Source organism: Vigna angularis, chromosome 7, assembly GCF_016808095.1.
Source record: "Vigna angularis cultivar LongXiaoDou No.4 chromosome 7, ASM1680809v1, whole genome shotgun sequence".
In the NCBI taxonomy this organism is placed as follows: Eukaryota; Viridiplantae; Streptophyta; class Magnoliopsida; order Fabales; family Fabaceae; genus Vigna; species Vigna angularis.
The window spans coordinates 29485877-29503687 of record NC_068976.1 but is presented as its reverse complement, the minus strand read 5'-3'; the positions used below and the strand labels follow the sequence as shown (position 1 = coordinate 29503687).

Here is a 17811-nt window from a genome sequence, read left to right as displayed (position 1 = left end):
GCTAAGGCAAAGGCTATGCTAACCTTCAAATGAAATTTCAAGCAACTTTGTCCACCATCTTTCTTTCTACATTCTTAATTAACTAAAGACTTACCATATAACACTAATTGATTAAACAGTAGCATATATGATTATGATTTTGTAAGCCAGAATAAATTTCAACTAATAATATAGGGTCAAAAATAATATATTAAAGAATGCGTTAATATAATACCTCAATTACTTATGAACTATGATACTTGCTGCGAGTGACAGGAACTGCGGAACATAAAAAAGTTGCCGTTTCTACTTACTCATTGAACATAGCATTGTTTAATATATATTACATGCCTTATGGTTTTTCACACCAGAGGTTGCTCAGATGTCACCTCTCGGCGAAGAGGAAAACATGAGTACTTGTGCACTAATTATCAATAGTTGTCCAACTTGAGGCATGTAACAGCTTCGAACGTCCTTCCGAACTAACGAGACTTGATAGAGTAAAAACAATTTTTCATAAATGCTTTGATGATATAGATGAATAAGAATAGGGTGTCGAATTTATTAAATCTCTGTTGGAGGATTGTGGGCCTCGATATCAACATGCCGAATACCAGGCACAAGGTTCTGGATCTCCTTCTCTAACCTATCTACTTCACTTCCTAAAGCTGTAACTACTTCCTCACCTGTCACATCTTACAACTGTAAGCATGCAATTACTTATTAGTAAGACTATAGACATCAAGTTTACTGGTGCATACCATAATTTGACATAATATTCATCAGGGCAGTGTCATCCTTCTTCTTTGCAGCTTCACGAAACTGTCAATAAACTTGGCTGTTATGAAACTTATCTAAAGATTATAAACCACACAACGACAGGGAAGCCGCACGATAGAACTGTTGTTGAAAGATTCAGACAGCTGAAAGGGGGAGGTAACCTAACTAGTCATGCCCAAAGAGCCAGAATACATAATTGTTTTAAATGTGAACTAATGCCCTAGGATAGTTTTCTTTCCATGTAGGCTAAAGAGCAAATGCATTCCTGTTTTGCTAGCATGTAATAAAAAGCAGCAGAACATAGTAGTATATTCTCAGAGGTTTTATATGATCATTATAAAAGCATATCTACCTGTCTTGCCCACTCTCCACGTCCAGTCCGTTTAAGATAATTTTGCACCACCATCTCTCCATTAAAATCTGTTTTAACAAGAATGATCAGATTTAACATCATTCTTAATTATTATTATTATTAAATGAATTGGCATGCTTATGAAATTTGAATTCATTATATAGAAATCTCCAATTTTAATTATGTTTGTTTGTGCTATTAATTTAAAAAGTAACAACCTTTTTTAATTATAAATAGATAAATACTTAATTAAATTTGTTTTGGAAGTAAAGAAAAAAAAATCCTCTGGCAGTTTTAATGCCTTTGTCATAAATTATAAAGAGTAGCTTTCGAAAAAACTATACCATAAAAGCTTTTTTCCCCATCAAAGTGTAATCTTATCCTGCAGTTTTGACTTCTTAGCACTAATTCAAATTGATAATAACAATAGAAACATCGAGAGCACATAAATAGCAGGATATATACGTTGAACCCTGTCAGAACCCTTAAAAACCCTGTGTGAGTGGAAGCTAGGTGTTAGTGAAAATCAGAAAGGGAAAGACAGGTATGGACAGCAGAGTGGCCGATCGGTTTTTGACGGTGGTATAAAAATCAAACTTTCAAATTTCGTGCCACTTTTTCTGCATGCACCCTTCATCTTCAACCTTCTGAGTTCTTCATTTTCTCTTCCTTCTCTCTACAATCTTCTTCTTTTCTCTAAGAATTCTTATCTTTTTCTTCTTCCGATCGTTATTCAAGCAGCACCTAAATAATCTTGGTGTCAAGCTCTCTCTTTTAAACCGATCAAGTGGCTGTTTGGAAGTGGTAAGTTAAATCCCTTCATCCTTTTAGGATTTATGTATTTTTCTGTTACATGCAAGCACGGTTCAGCTTGCATGTATTCATCAAACTCTCCTCTGAATCTAGTTTCTGGCTTTGATTTTATGATGGGTTCCTCTTCACCGAGCAGAGGTTTGTAGGAAGGTATAGAGGTTCTGACAGTGTAGGCAATACTGTAGAAGCATAGCAGTTTCTGGGTTTCGAAGTAAGGGAAGCTTGTAATTTAATTATGATTCTTTGTGCTGAATGTTGGCTTGGGTGTTTGATGTTCTGTTTATATATTTGGTTGAGATGAATTATAAATGTTGTTGTATGATTGTCTGTATGTGAGTGATGGTTATACATGGTGCAAACTGGATATGAATGGAGTTTGATTTTCAACCTGCAGCACTCCGTAATTGTCTCCGAAAATCAGTCTTGACCGTTCGGTTTCTATTGGGTATTCGGTCTGGACTAGATTCTCTTTTGTAGAGAGAATTCCAGTCAACGACCGATCGGTTATCTATTGAGTATAAGTGAAATTTAAGAGTTTGGTCAATTAATAAGTTTTCTATTTTCCTTTAATAGTTAGTCTGGCTAAGTTACTCTATATATAACGTAAGTCTTTGATCCTATAGTTATTTTACAGTTTATAAATAAGTACTTTTCGTATTTTAGGGTTTGACAACTTATATCTATTGTGAAATTTTAGAGGTCTTGATCCAAGCGCTCGGTCTTGAACCAAGCGTTCGGTTTTGAACCATGCGTTCGGTCTCAGTAGTGCTCGGTCTTAAATCAAGCGTTCGGTCTCGTTATAATACTCAATTATGTACTTGTATTTGAAACTAAGAGTGTTCGTCCTAAGCTCGTAGTGTTCGGTCCTAGCTCTTAGGTTTCGGTTAAAAGCTTTTAGTATTCGTTCATGTCTACATGTAGGTGTTCTATAGTATTCCCTAAATTCTTGAGTTCTGTCTAGTAACGACGTTCGGTCAAAATTGTTGAGTAGCGATTAAACGTTCCGTATTATCATGAGTGTTAGGATTCTGATAAGTCTTACCTAGTATGGACCGTTCGGTCTTGTTCTGTGGATAAGTGAAAGACCGCTCGGTCTTACACTAAGTGTTCGGTTAGATTAGTCTAAAAGGTAGTCTCTCGTTCGGTCTTGCTTCTAAGATGGGATCTGGTTTTCAGTGATCGGTCTGATTGTATTGATGATAAAGTATGATGATATTTAAAATGTGATATGAATGGAATAGTATGGATATGAAAGAGTATTCTAAGGAGGAATATCATATGGTTGGTTATTGGAATGGTAGAGTATGAATGTGGTTATGCTTAGCTGGCGTTTATCCTGATATTCTGTGATTACTCATTCTCAAGTAGAAAGGAGTAAGTCATGTGTGAGAATGACAGCGGGCCTAGTCCATAAGGTGAACTTGGGCGAAATGGACTAATCTCGGGTGACAGCTATTGAGTGCATCCCAGCTACTACATCACTCAGGTGCACAAACGTCATAGCTACACAGAATTCATACAGTCCGGACAGTCAGAGTAAAGTGGTCGGTCATTGCATGTATTACTTTATGGTTATGGATGGAAATATATGATTGGTTGTTGCATGATTGACCTATTGATTTATATCAGATTTATGTGAAATATATGTTTTATTGAATTAATTAAATTACATAAGCTTACCCTACTTTCCTGTCTGTCATGTTGTTTTTCCGGTTATTCTTCCTGTTGCAATGATCATCCTGTGGATGTGAGCAGAAGGGGACGAGTGTTTGCTGGAAGAGACTTTGGAAGGAGTGGAAGTTAAAGCTGAGCCATAGGAACGTTCGGTCATTAGAACTAATTTTATTTTGTATAACCGTTCGGTGTAAGCCTAGTTTTGGAACCGTTTGGTCTAGCCGTTCGTTTTGTAAAGTTTAAATTCTGAAGTATTTTGTAAGGCCGTTCGGCCATAAGGAACATAATGCCACTATATTTCTATTGTATTCCATTGTCATTTTACCAACTCAAATAAAGGAACATAATGCCACTATATTTCATTAACCTCCTTTCCATCAACCCAAACATAGCCTTCATGTCAATAGCTGTCGAGTCGGACCATGCCCGGTAAATTTTCTTTGCAAAGTTAAATAAATGTAATAATTATTTTAACATATTCAATTAAAAAAGTTCCTTTTGCTTTCTACAAAAAAACACAAACAAATGGGCCATATTTTAAACATAGGATTTTTAGAATTATATCCCACAACTATTTTTTTATGCAAGAACCACAACCTAAACCACAAAAAATAGCAACAAAGTTGAGAAAGGTAACCTATTTCTGCTTTAAATCTGAAGAAACCAGGTCCAATAACTTCACTTTTGCAATCATAGAGGGAATCCACAACCTGAAGCACAAAAGTTAACTTAGTGAAATGAATGATATGAAGTTATTATGTGATTCCAATAGAAACTAGCAAAAAGCTTATACCGGGTCATTTTTCAAGAAATGAAGTACTTTCTCCATATCATGGTCATCCATAGCTCTACCAATCAAAGCATGTCGGTTTCTCTGGATAAGAAATATGGCTACCTGCATGGTTAATTCAGCATGGAATTAAAATAAAACAGATACCACTCCAAATGCCTGGGGTATTTTTGCTGACATCTGAGCCCCTTTTACCATTCCAAGTAAGTTGCCAACTACAATGGAACCTATGGGATCATAAATGGCATTTCCAGTAACATTAACTGCAACCAATGATGCCCCAGCAATTAAAAGGCCAGCTACCGCTGCACCATCCTGCATATTTTGCCACCATATATGAGAATTATAAACCAGACAAAATTTCAATTTCTTGATAGAGGGGTTTAAAAACTAAATATAAACATAAATTCATATCCCAGAGTCCATTAAAGAGAGAAATATGCAACTCCTTTCAGGAATACAAGATATAAGTCGCTCCTTCCAGCTTCTTTTTCTGGTGCAAAAAGACAACAAAGATACATACTCTTTAACATGGCCCTTGGGGCGCATAAAAGTTGAAGTCCCATTTAATAAATAACTACAAAAACATACCAAGTTTCAAAATAGCTGTTTCTGAGCACAAATGCAGCCAAATATGTAAAGAAAAAAGCAATGCAATCTATCCCGAAATCTTATTTTTAAAAGTTAGCCCTGCCTCCCTTAAAACAAGATCCATCAGCCATTCTTGTTAAACCAAATACACCTGAACATGCTTGGGAACTAAATATGAGTAAGTGCAACAAGTTATCACCTCTGTCATCACAGCTACAGATGTAGGATCATGGCCACGCCAAATATAGTCTCTTAATTTCATTCCCTCTGAGGCTGCACCTTTCTTAACAGCTTGTATGGCAACAACAAGAGAAGCACCTAACAGAAAATGCCCATTGAAAAAGAAAAGGACTAAAATAGACAAAGGAGAATAGACTTCACCCAGATTGAATTGCAGACAGCAGTACCTTCAATGACAAATGAACCACATATAACCAAAGCTGCATAATGCATATTCTCAGGGGGCTGAAAAAGAAAATCCACAAAAGTCAATAACTTAAATCAGAGAGAATTCACAGAAGAATAAAACAAGCAAACTGACAAATACGTATAATGAAAGTTGAATTTTTTATTTCAAATATCCAATTTGGCTAAATACCTGTGCAATCCACAAGTTCTGAACTCCATTAACAACTGTAGCCCCGGAACCAAGACAAAATATTCCGACAGCAGATATCAAGGACCAAACAAATCTTTCCTTGGAATAGCCATAACTACAGGAATAGAGGAGACAAACATTAACACACCGATAAAATTCCAAATCCATGCCCACGAAATACAAATGAATGGCACAGTAAACTATTATATTTTGAGTCTAGTTAAATTTTGCACAATTAGTGATTGAAGGACTGTTCACAGAAACCATATCCAACTCCTAACCAATATACTTCATCAATTACATGCACAATACTTCCTAAATCATAGAGCAAGTGAAGGCAATGCATACTCAATATCAGAAATAATCTCCTTATTGAGTACAAAACAAACAAATTAGGAGCCACTGGCGACAAATATAATCAACAGTATTTAACTCACGGATGAATAGCATCTGGTGCACGTCTTGAGCTACTTAGACCGTAAGCAAGTAGCGCCTACAAAATAAGTTATTAAGAACACATCAGATTGTCGCTTTTTTAAGCATCAAACACTCCAATGTGAACTCCCTTAGCCATGTTTCAAAAAAATTCTCAATATGAAGAAAAAAAAAATTGAACAAGTTTTTCTAATAATCATCCATAGACAAATAAGCAAAAATTAAGTTTATAACATAAAATATACCTGGTTTGCAAAATCGGCAACTGAGTGGACGACTTCAGCTAACATAACATGACTAGAGGAAGCTAACCATACTCCAAACTTGAGTGAAAAAACAAGAAAGTTACACCACAATGCAGTTTTAACAGCTCGCTGACTACAGTAACACAACGAACAGAATCAAGCGCAGCCAAATTAGGGAAGCATTATCGTGACAAACTAAATTAAAATAAAAATAATTAAACAAATCAAAGGAACCTGTGCCGGTCGTTGAATTCGATGTTCTGAGCAGGCTTGGCTCTGGTGAAGAAACCTAGAAAAGCAGAAAAAAGTGAACGAACGAAATAATCCATATAAGATAAGATAATGAAAGTATGAAAAGTAGAATGACAAGAGATGTAGACATACTGCGATGACAGGGGAAGCGATGATCATTGAAGGCGAGAAGAACAAACTGTTTTGGTTTCGAAGGATGCGGAAATGAGGGAACGACAGGCGGCGGATGGTGGTCCGGTTTCACGAATACGACGGAGAGGGAACGGTAGGCGGCGGCGTGGTAGTGGCAGCGGCGGAAGCGGGAGCGAAGGAGATTGTATGATGTTCGCATTAATTCACAATTATTGATGGAACCCAGCGCAGTGGAAGTAAACGACGATCGAATTTCAAAACTGAGTTATGAAAAAATGAAAATGAAAATGAAAATGAAAGGAAACTAGGGCTTTAAGCTACTGTATGATTTATCCAGTGTCGTTGCGTGTGAATGAGAAGTGAATTAGCACAGTGAAGTGAAGGAGAAGAAGAAGGAACAAAAACGTTAATGCGCCAATAATAGCTCTTCTTCTTCTCTCTGTCATCAACTACTGCTGCAACTCTGAAACGCACACACCATCATTACCCAAATCAGTATTTTCTTCTTAACAAGTTTTTTTTGGGAAAGGTTTGGAAAATGTAGTGCATTAGGTTATGAGAATTCAAAAACAATGTAATTTTTCTGTACTTAAATTTAGTTACTTACTATTACTATTTTAGTTTTATCTTTTCTTTTGACATGACATTTTCGTATCTACTCAATATTATTTATTTTTATTAGAATTGGAGAAAGTAAAATTAATAGTTTTTAATGGAATAAAATACAGTAAATAATATAACAAATAATTGAAATATTCAATAATTATTAAAAAGTAAAAATATTAATATTGATAACTTTTTAGGATTATGCTCACAATTGATCTTGCTTTCATGTTAAAGTTGATCACGTAACTTAAGTTGACATTGATGTAAGTAATTTTATGATATTAATTTTATCAAGATATTTAATTAATAATTTGATTTTTTTTTCAATTTTTAACTTTTAAAATAAAGTGGATTGAGTTTTTTTTCCTTTTTAATGCTAAATTGGTGTTTTTAAAATGTGACATGTATCAAATTTTAAAGTCATATATATATATATATATATATATATATATATATATATATATATATATATATATATGACACATTTTTAATTACATTAACGCTAATTTAATCAGTAACCAGATTCTTTTTATTTAAAACTATTAAAACTTAATTAATAAAATATAAAATCAAAATGAATTATATAATTAAATATAGATATTAAGTTACTAATTAAATCTTTTAAAAAATTACTACATACATTGAAAAAATTAATAATGAGAACAACACAAATGAATTGAAGAAACAAATTCTAAAAAAAAAAAAATCTTCAATATTAACGGTGAAAACACTAACTAATTACAAACAAAAAATAATAATGATTTATAAAACTGATTAAAAGAATTATAACAATTTAAATCACAAGATAACTTTTATTATCACCAATTAAAAAATCCTTAATCCAGATCAATTGAAAATAATAATCATTTTGACAATGTCTCAATTATAATAAAAACAATAATACTTCAAACAAAACAGAGTTAAGAAGAAAATTGGAAAAAAGGAACATGAATTAAAAAATAAGATAAATTTTAAATTGTTATTATTTAGGTAAACCTTAAAACTATTTAAAGTAATCCCATAACTAATGAAATTTTAGAATTTTAATTTTTTAAAATTTTTATCCAATCAATATATTTCATATTACACATTTAAAATCTTCTAAAAAATTAATTATCCTTTTAAAGTTCCTTATACAAAAACACTGTAAATTTATTTTGAAATTTTAAGTAGCATGCTTCAAAAATACTTATCAATTTCCGAATTAATGTAAAAGTAACAGCTAAATTTAGAATGAGATCGATAAACTCCAAAGACCAATATAACAGTAGTTTTATCAGCATGGAAAATTTTGCATTAAGAGAACTACAGTCATGTAAAAAATACACAAGTAATTTCTTTATAAGTTTTCACTCTTTGGTTAAGCTCAATTTTTAAACATTTTTTCTATTCACTTAAAAACTTCACTCAAAATCTTAAATTATTCTTCTCGAAAGTAACCAAATTAACGTAAAATTACGTTATACTTAGATTTAAGTTAAAACGCCTCATAAGCTAAACTCGTTTTAAATCATGGGTATATATCTCATTGCATTTCCATTTTCTACACTTAAGAAAATAAATCTCAAAATAATTTAATTTTGTAATATTCCAAAATCTATATTAGAAACTTAAAACTAATATTTGACAAAGCAAATAACAACAGACAGTAGAGTGAGACAATAAACCATTTTGTATGTATTGAAACATTTAAAATCATGGCACTTCTCTTTTTTTATTCCACTTTTAAGGTTTTAAAACACTTTTAATTATCAGTTATTTTTGGATGTCTAAAATTTGAATCTAATTCTTCATTAATTATATTATGCATTTACTATGGAGTAGAAGCAAAATAAATAATAACAAAGTTCGCAACTACTTTATTGTAATAAAAACATATTAAATTCTTTAAACTTCACCTAGAACTCTTCAGAAACAGATTAAAAGGAACTGAGAATTACTTAGGAGGGAGTGGTATATAATTCTGAAAGTAAAGTAGATTCAAGCTATTCAAAAGTGTAATTTACTTTTCTTTTTATACAGATAAATGTATTTTCTTGACAGTTGCAGTAGATTTTGTTCCTATATTTAATTTTCTTGGCAAAAGTGATCCCCAAGAAATAACTGTATGGTTAATTCTTCCAAATATTAATATTAATGGACAGACATCAAAGTGATATCAACCATGTTCACAGACAACAAAAAATGAAGGTTTTCTTTCTTGTCGAAAAGAAAACCTAGAAAATGGTTGAAGACAGAACCACTTATAATACCATAACTATCTTGCTGTTCACAAAATTCAGTAACAAGTAATGCAATATAAAGAAAATGGTAAACATGCAAGGATTATCTTGTATTTCGTAGATATATTGCCTCAATAGAACCCTGAAAATTTGGTTCCAGAAAAATATAATAAAAAATAAAGGGCAACAAGCTCCTAGCAGTGAATTTCAGAAGGGTCATTCATCAATCAAAGTTCAGTTTCACCTTGAATAAACCCATTTTAAGAACATCAATGAGGAACTATTTCCTATATTAGATGGTGTTTTGTGGCTGAATGAACCCTTATTACCCCTCCCAGCCTCAACCTCCTCCCAATGAGAAAATTCTGACATCTTACAAGCCACCATAATAGAACAAACTGCTGTTCTACAGTTTTGGTAAAAGGGGTTCAATCAGCAATGATTAGAGAAGAATGGATATCTAACCTGATCGACCTTCTTTTCTGCCACCTATTCTAGAAAAAGGTTTTTGCTTCTCATTTAAATTCTTATATAGTCCCCCTTCATTTCTGGTCACAATCCTCAGAGGGTGGGCTTCTGTGTTGAATACCCATTCATCTAATGGGATGACTGAAGAAGGAGAGAAGAGAAGATAAAAATATTTCAGGGTCTCTGCAAGAAAGAAGCTTTGCATCATGTTGTCTTTGACCCCACTATTAACCTGAGAAATTTGAACAAGTTATGCCAAATGAGTAAGCAAAATAGTTGCCAGGGATATTAAATGGTTGTCAAGCGTTAGACAAACATCAAAGGAAGCAAGAAAGAAAATTGGCAGAAATCATTAGAGTAAGAAGCAATGACCCATGCCAACAATTCTACTAGGACAGACAGATAAGAATAAATAAATAAATAAATAAAATTCTATATAAATTATAATTAACTTATGTACAAGTTAAAAGTTAAAAATTAAAAATTCAGGGAAGTCAAAAAGAGAAAACTTCTACAAATTAGCTTATGCATAAACTAATTTTAACTTCTGGACACTCATTTCCTTTTTTTCTACCTATTTTTCTGTCTTAGAAATTATCTAAACAGTCCTTTAGAAGAAAAAATTAAATGAGTTTGTTCATAAGCTAAAATTTGTTTTTTAATTTTAGTTTATGCATAATTTGAAAAACTTGTCATGAAAAATTTCTAAATTATTGTTTTCTAACTTATGTATCAGTTAACTTTAGTTTATAGAGAAATTTTTTTCATTTTCTTTCCTTCCTAATTTTCTCTATTTGAAGTGTTTATGGAGAGATTTGTCCAAACAGAACACTATAACTGCAAAAACCTAAAAACATAATTTTCAACACCTATTGCCTATGAAAATAAGTTAAGCATTCAATTGAGAAAAACACATAGAATGTCTCTATCTCATCTATCAAAGTGCCTAGTTCAATAAATGCTTTCACTGATGAGCCAGACCAAAGAATTCAAAGTTTTGATAGGACGTATTGAACACAGAAACTCATTATTAGATGTCAAATAGAGGTGCGCTTACATCCTTCAGTCCAACATAGCCTGACTCTATGCGGGAGTTCTTCTCAAAAGCTTGAAATATATTCCAACCCCATTCTTGGTATGTTTTGTTGCCAGTTAGACGCCAAAGGTAAAAGAGGGACTCAACTGTCTCTGGCCTCAGTATGTTCCATGATGTGCCCACACTCATGTCCTTTAAATTCAAAAATAAATTTCAGATCACACACATCAAATTTCATGGCACAAATAAGCTAATAACTAACCTGCCCAGAATGAAAGAAATAGTTCTCTCCAGCCAATTTCGTTGGAGTTGATTGGTAGAAGTTATAACATGTCCAAGCAAGCTGCAAAGAAAGGTACATATCATCAGTGATTACTTCATAATATCGATACATTGCACAATAAAATATCCACATGCACTGAAGAATTAATGCCTCGTGTGATTCCATACTGGTCATCTCATATTAAAACATCACACACAGCCACTACTTCCACTCACATTCTATAATTATATGAATGACAACAAAATTCTTAGTTATAGCTCAACAAATTTTCTGTTTTAAACCAATGATAAACTCCGTGCATAGAGAAAGGCAAAACGGATTTCCTAAGAGTAAACATAGATAGAAACATCCAACCCTTTCAACACTTTAAAAAAGGATTTGAAAATGCATGCTAATTTGCCCGAGATCATAATTATAAATGAAAATTATAACTTCATGATTTGATTCCAAACAGCTGTTTTCATATCAGCTTAGAAAATCCTAAGCAAAAAAAAATTAAGCTTGTATAGGTGTGAAGACCATATGTAAATTGACAGATCAAGACCAAAACTCTGTCAGTCAACAGAACAAGTACATAAGGGTTTATTAAATTAAATAGGCTATCAAAATATACCTCTTCTGCTAGTGACAGAAACTTCTGTGAATCCTCAGCAGCACTGTAACCAAATGATCCCAATGCAATCATCCCCGGAGCAAAGCATGCTAGTTCATCCATCTGCAGGTACTCAGTTGAATGAGAAATTATACCAAAACCAGAACATCATACGGTAAGTACTGTAAGTGTGATATCATACTTTGTCTGTGAGAGATCCCCCATTCTTTTCACATATATAAGCAAAAGAAGATGGTGTTGATCTCCGAATCAAACTTAACAGACCTTTCATTGATTTCTCCCACATATCTCTGCTTTCATAATTCCCGGAAGAAATGGACAAAAAAATGAGTTAAAGAATACTTACACTTAATCAATATTTATGCGAAAGAAGAATTGAAATGATTTGGCCATTAAATTCTAAAGATTAACATATAAATTATCTCATCAGTCCAAGGAAATCAAATTATATTTTAGCTAATATTGTCTATTAAAATGACATGGATTCAATTAGGAATTCATCAATTAACATATCTTCATGCATTATTCTCACCTATAATGTTTTACGACCGATGTCTTATTCCCTTGTATCCAAACTTTGAGCAAGTACTCATAAAAACTGCAACAATATTGTGCCAATCACCAATAGACCAAATTAAAAAATACAGATAAAATTATTAAAATTCAACAAAATCCAGATCATATTTATAAATTCAGAAGTTTGTTATGATCATATCAACAAAATATCGATGCTAAAAATTGTATTAATACCTATCACCCATGGCCCCAAATGTGATAGGAGAGTAGCCTGCTGCCCCACTATGAGGATTAATGTAGATGGGAAGTAATCCATCACCAGGAAATGTTTTATTTAGCTGGATAATTACGTTTTCCACCTGAAAAAGCATGGTGCAAACCAATCAGTGCACTGCTAGAAAAATGGCTCGGACATGCAATATACAAATGAAAGGCATACTGGCATAAGCAAGTAACTGCCCTTAGCTAAAATAGCTCCAACTAAGTACAAGTATGGCAGTAGTGCTATAAACAGTGTGGCATCAATTTAACACATTTTAACACTAAAGTTTACCACCAGTGCAATGCCTGCCCGTAACTATATCTGTTTTCAACCAACATAAATGTAAACCATCACTCTAATCTAGTCCCTTAAAAAGTACGACATATAGAATGAAAGCTAAAAACCTTCTGCTGATACTTTGGGTCTCCAGTCCTTTGAGATAGAACAATGAATTCCAGTTGTTCAGTGCCAGAATCTGCCAAGATACTCTCACCCTTAACAGAATATAAACAAAAAGGAATTAGAGACTATGATGAGGGTGTCAATGATACTTCCAGTATCAAGCAGCCAAAATTCATGCCTGTAAATATATAAAGAGGGATGAAATACTGTTTTTCTACAATGAAAAACTCGGCCAAAAAGATCCCACAGGTATGCCTTTGCTATGCACATAAAGTTAAATTAGTTGGATATCTCACAACATCTAAAGATCTGGTCAAAATATATAAGTGGTAGATGATTGTCACCTTAGAAACTAGTTTTGTATGATTAAGGTAGATCAAAACTCAAATTATAAAAATAGTATTAGAGTCAACACTAACTTTAGTTTGTTGGACCTATGGACCCTCTCATAATTGAGTTCTTATCATTGGACCACTAGCAGATGTCAAGTCATAAACTTCACACTTGAGAGTCCAGTTAAGGGCATAAGATGGGTGTGTTGAAGATCACACATTGTCTAAAATATTACCAAAATATAATGTATAAGTAGGGACAACCTTGAACTTAGAAGTAGGTTTTGTATGGTTGATTTAGGCATAATCCCAAATTATAAGACTGGAAATATACAATTCATGATGCTTAGAAAAAAGACCTAGCTAAACCTAATTTTGAAAGGATAGGCTTCTCAAAAACAAAAAAGGAACTTCTTGAGCACTGTGTTAAAGCAAAAAATATGTGCCTTGAATAAGAAGCACTTGAAAGGAAAAAGGGCTTATATGAGATGCATTCAAAATAAATTTTGTTTTCCATTAAAAGGTCATCCAAAACTGCCTTGAATAAGAGATGTATTTTCATTAATTGTTTGAAAACCAATTTGAAGCAAAGCTTGAGAAATAAGACCAGAGATTATATAAACCGTCAAAGTCACATCTCTGGCTCTAAGGGGGTGTTTTGGTAAAAGGAAATATTTAGTTTCCTGAGAGTATGAAGTTGGGAAAGTATGTTACCCATATTTTGTTTAATTTTTCATCAAATAACATTCCCAGGAGACAGTTTTTTGAGAGTGGGTTTTAGCCAAGTTTCTCACAAAAGCATTCCCTTGGGAGAAGGTCAGAAATTAACTTTCCCAATTAAAAACAAAAATTTACTAAAAAAAATCACCCTACTTTTATTAAATCATTTAACATAGTAACAAGTTAAAGATCGTGATAAAAATTACACATTGCCTCCTAATTTAAAAAAAAAAACTTGTATAAATAATTCCAGCAATATTTTTCACCAACCAAACAAAATTTAACCATTCCTAGGTATCATAATTTCCAATTAATTATCCCCATGAATGATTCTTGGGGATGAAAAATAATTCCTTGTAGCTAACGCCCTCTGAGGATAATGAAAATGTAAACAATTCCAAGTAGTTAAAATCAAAAACTATAATCCATTGAAGAATATTCCAAATCTCCTGGTGTTCAGTAAGACTGAAATGCATAAACAGAATTCTAAAATTTACCCCAGTCCAACTAGGGTTGTGTGCTCGTCCATGTGACAAATTAATGATGTTGTAAGGAATTCCTGTAGGCGTATTCCATGCAGGCAGCAATCTGTCTGCAATTTCTCTAGCTTTGTCAAGAAAAACTTTGTCCCCCGAAAGATCATATGCACTAAGAAGACCACCTACTACTCTGGATTTTGGTGGAAATAGACCAACAAAGTAAAGTAATAAAAAAATATTAGTCGTCTAACACTTGAGTTAAAAAATATAATTTTGTAAATGGGGAAGGGACTTCAACTGCAAAGTAAACCTTATAAAGTAACCTTATGGTTGTCTCAAAAACACTTGCTTCGTAATCCTTGTTAAAATCCAAAGTGTTTGCAACCCATCTGTCAGAGCAATTTCTTATTATGTCCAGGAATGCAACAAAGCATAACCAAGAGTATTTCAATAAAACATTAAACAGATGAATATAGCAAGCGACTAAAATATATACAGATAACTACTATGTCTCCATTCAGAAAAAGAAAATTCAGCAGTGAAGAGAGAGTAGGGCAAATAAATACATATCAGAAATCTTAGGAGTTGAACTATATGATGGGCAGAGCATTAAAAATTGAAAGAGAAACTTAGAAAATAATATAAACTGAATTTTCTACTCGGCATGCAAGTATCATTGCAAATATAACTTTAGAAACCTCCCTACTATTGATTCCAAACATAAAGCGAGACATATGAGTGAAGTAAAAATAACAAGATTATAAGTTCATCTTATAGAGTCACAAAGTGCACTCACTCTCGTGCCTTCTGAAACTGCTCATTGAGACCCATAATATATAGCGTATCAAGAGAATCTATTAATGTTGCTCCAAGACCTCCGAAGCTATTGACACCACTCTTTGATTGTGGCTAGTGGAACAAAAAAAATTAATTTAGAGAATGGATAAAATAATTATATTTTAGATGATTATGCATTGAAAGAAAAAGTGAGCCATCTATTGACTCACTAATGGCTTTGAGGCATAAATGCATCATCCTTATTTTTTTTTTCACATCAATCCTAAACTGTTACATGTTTTAGAACTGAAGCAAAAATACAAGAGAACTAAAGCCTCATATGGAAAGACCTCCATAATATTTACGTCTAGGGAAAGAAACTGAACTTGAAGTCTTGCAACAGAAACTTTAGGAATATTGAAAGAACCCAAAATGGAAAATACTTATAAAAACTATCATTAAATAAAGAGTGAAAGGTTGATGAGTTCATAATAGAGAATCACAAACCTGAAGTTCATCCTGGCCCCATGCATACTTTTCATAAGATCCCCAAGCATGAAGCATTGCTTCTTTTACTTTTTCCCTCCTCTGGATATCAATGGGATCATCTAGCACCTCTTTACTGGACCTGGTAACTTTAGTACTCAGGTCAATCTTCCCAGAAGTACCTTGTTTGTTATTTAACTCACTCAGCTGCAATAAGTCTACAAGCTTAGCTCCCAAGAAGATTAAAAGAAAAAAAGTTTCGTAACAGAATATTAAATTCATCAAATAATCCTAGGCTGTAGAAAGAGCTATAACAAAAGTATTTTACAAGCTAATAATAGTTTTATGCAAGATTGAATGCAAAATGAGAATTCACACAGGAGGATTTTATTAGGAAGTATGGGATTCTAGTGTGGGGTTTACAAGGCCTTGGGCTCTCGAATTACAAGCAGATAGCTTTTGCAGTGAGGTTTTCCAAAGGTTCTATCAGATTTAAATCAGATTAAACCAGTATTCATGCAGGGCATGCAATATATGTAAAGCCCATCTCATTGCTTGTGCTTATTCTTTCCAAAACAAAAATGAAATGCTTCTTGGGAACAACAGACATGGCTAAATGTAGCAGAAGAGTCAGTCAACACACCCAAAATTTGATTGTCTCTTACCAAATTTGCCAAATCAGTCACTTCTTTCCGCAGCTCAGAAACTTCAACCTGTATTCAGCAGATGCGTTATACACCGAAAATCCAAAAAAACATTTCATTCTCCCTTCACAAAGATACACTGAAAACAAAGTTGTAAATCAAGTAAAAAATAGCACGTCCTAGTGAAATCAGATAATCACCATCTGTCATAACAGTATTCTGTCTAACTAACGGTACTTCTAATTCTGGTAGTTCGCAGGAATTAAATATGAAATCTCACATCACATCTACTTAGAGCTGTTTTGATACAACAGAAGTGCGTTTGAGAGTTTTAGGAGTTTCTCTACTACAAAAAAGTTCAATATTTCCACAAGAGAATCTCTCAAAAACACTTCCAATGATTTCCAAACATACCCATAATATATTGCAGAAATGATATTAAAAAGGAACTCATCCAGGAATATAATTTTCGCCACACACCCACCCCAACCATTCAATTCTATAAATATGAACTTCCCTCCCCCACAAAACAATCCATCCAACGACACTGCCCCACACATATTTCTTTGCTGCATACAAGTTCAAGACGGCGATCACGAAAAACCAACAACACAGACAGAATCAACACACAGGTGTTGGCAAAGATCATGGAAAAATAACAAGATCGAAATCTGAAAGCACGTACCTGGTGCTCTCTGACCAGGGTTTGACGGTCCCACACAACAAAAGAAACGCAAACGAAACCAATGAAGAGCAAAGCTAGACGCTTCGGGCGCTTCAGGTAATAGGAAGGGTGGCAGTGCCTCCACTTGCTACTCGTCACTGATCTACTACCCCTCGCCATTCCCAAACCAAGATCTAAGGTTCACACCAACCTCGTCCCTGTTTTTGTTGCAGACCCACAATTTTTTAAGGAACAAAACGGCCGGTCGTTTGTTTCTTCAAATATACGTATCTGTTTGTCGGAACCTGAACACTTAGTTTGAGGGTTTATCTGAAGATTCGTGTTCCCTTCTCTTCAATTCAGTCTGCAAAATTGCAGAGCAGATGAAGACGAAGCAGAGACTTCAATTCTCCCATTGCTCAATTCAAGTCAATTCCTATAAAACAGAAATGAAACACAGATTTCATATTTACCAAAATCACCTTATCACCAAACAAACCAAAACTAAAATGGTAAGAAATTTCCATATTTTAATTTTAATTATAATTCAGTTTTTTTTTCATAAGACAGTAACAAATTCTTTAAATAAAATAGTATTTTTTTTCTTCCTTTTTCATAAGACCTTTTAAATATTCTAATTATTTTAGAATTGTTAATGTT

The 17811-nt window shown here is 33.3% G+C and overlaps 2 protein-coding genes across 3 annotated transcripts; both read right to left on the bottom strand.

Annotated features, from left to right (window-relative positions):
* Window positions 1-263: 263 nt before the first annotated feature.
* LOC108338632 (metal tolerance protein C4) lies at window positions 264-7199 on the bottom strand. 2 transcript variants are annotated; one of them, XM_017575633.2, is made up of 13 exons: window positions 6642-7195; window positions 6492-6546; window positions 6258-6390; window positions 6015-6070; window positions 5578-5692; window positions 5387-5444; window positions 5179-5297; window positions 4584-4703; window positions 4392-4493; window positions 4236-4308; window positions 1112-1179; window positions 741-801; window positions 264-665 (listed from the first exon to the last, which is right to left on the bottom strand). In XM_017575633.2, exons 1-13 carry the CDS (start codon window positions 6838-6840, stop codon window positions 544-546), a joined length of 1281 nt encoding a protein of 426 aa, XP_017431122.1. In that variant the 5' UTR covers window positions 6841-7195; the 3' UTR covers window positions 264-543. The 2 variants fall into 2 exon arrangements, with proteins under 2 accessions (XP_017431122.1, XP_017431123.1); XM_017575634.2 differs by lacking the exon at window positions 264-665 and having other exon boundaries at window positions 764-902; window positions 6642-7199.
* Window positions 7200-9558: 2359 nt separating this feature from the next.
* On the bottom strand, window positions 9559-17599 carry LOC108338453 (mannosyl-oligosaccharide 1,2-alpha-mannosidase MNS1). The gene is made up of 14 exons (XM_017575347.2): window positions 17173-17599; window positions 16509-16556; window positions 15865-16050; window positions 15377-15489; window positions 14904-14969; window positions 14599-14770; window positions 13052-13141; window positions 12620-12744; window positions 12402-12467; window positions 12051-12159; window positions 11870-11971; window positions 11236-11316; window positions 10995-11165; window positions 9559-10169 (listed from the first exon to the last, which is right to left on the bottom strand). The coding sequence occupies exons 1-14, from the start codon at window positions 17329-17331 to the stop codon at window positions 9930-9932; spliced, it is 1728 nt and encodes a 575-aa protein (XP_017430836.1). The 5' UTR covers window positions 17332-17599; the 3' UTR covers window positions 9559-9929.
* Between the last annotated feature and the right edge of the window lie 212 nt (window positions 17600-17811).

What these genes read in the sequence shown, in the direction of transcription:
- LOC108338453 (XM_017575347.2), bottom strand. Translation starts at nt 17,331, where the DNA reads ATGGCGAGGGGTAGTAGATCAGTGACGAGTAGCAAGTGGAGGCACTGC. An exon ending in CCCTGGTCAGAGAGCACCAG is followed by an intron (nt 16,557 to 17,172) that starts GTACGTGCTTTC and finishes TGCTGAATACAG; the next exon opens with GTTGAAGTTTCTGAGCTGCG. An exon ending in TCGGTCGTAAAACATTATAG is followed by an intron (nt 12,160 to 12,401) that starts GTGAGAATAATG and finishes TTATGAAAGCAG; the next exon opens with AGATATGTGGGAGAAATCAA.
- LOC108338632 (XM_017575633.2), bottom strand. Translation starts at nt 6,840, where the DNA reads ATGCGAACATCATACAATCTCCTTCGCTCCCGCTTCCGCCGCTGCCAC. An exon ending in AGAACTTGTGGATTGCACAG is followed by an intron (nt 5,445 to 5,577) that starts GTATTTAGCCAA and finishes TTTCTTTTTCAG; the next exon opens with CCCCCTGAGAATATGCATTA. An exon ending in TGGTTCATTTGTCATTGAAG is followed by an intron (nt 5,298 to 5,386) that starts GTACTGCTGTCT and finishes ATTTTCTGTTAG; the next exon opens with GTGCTTCTCTTGTTGTTGCC.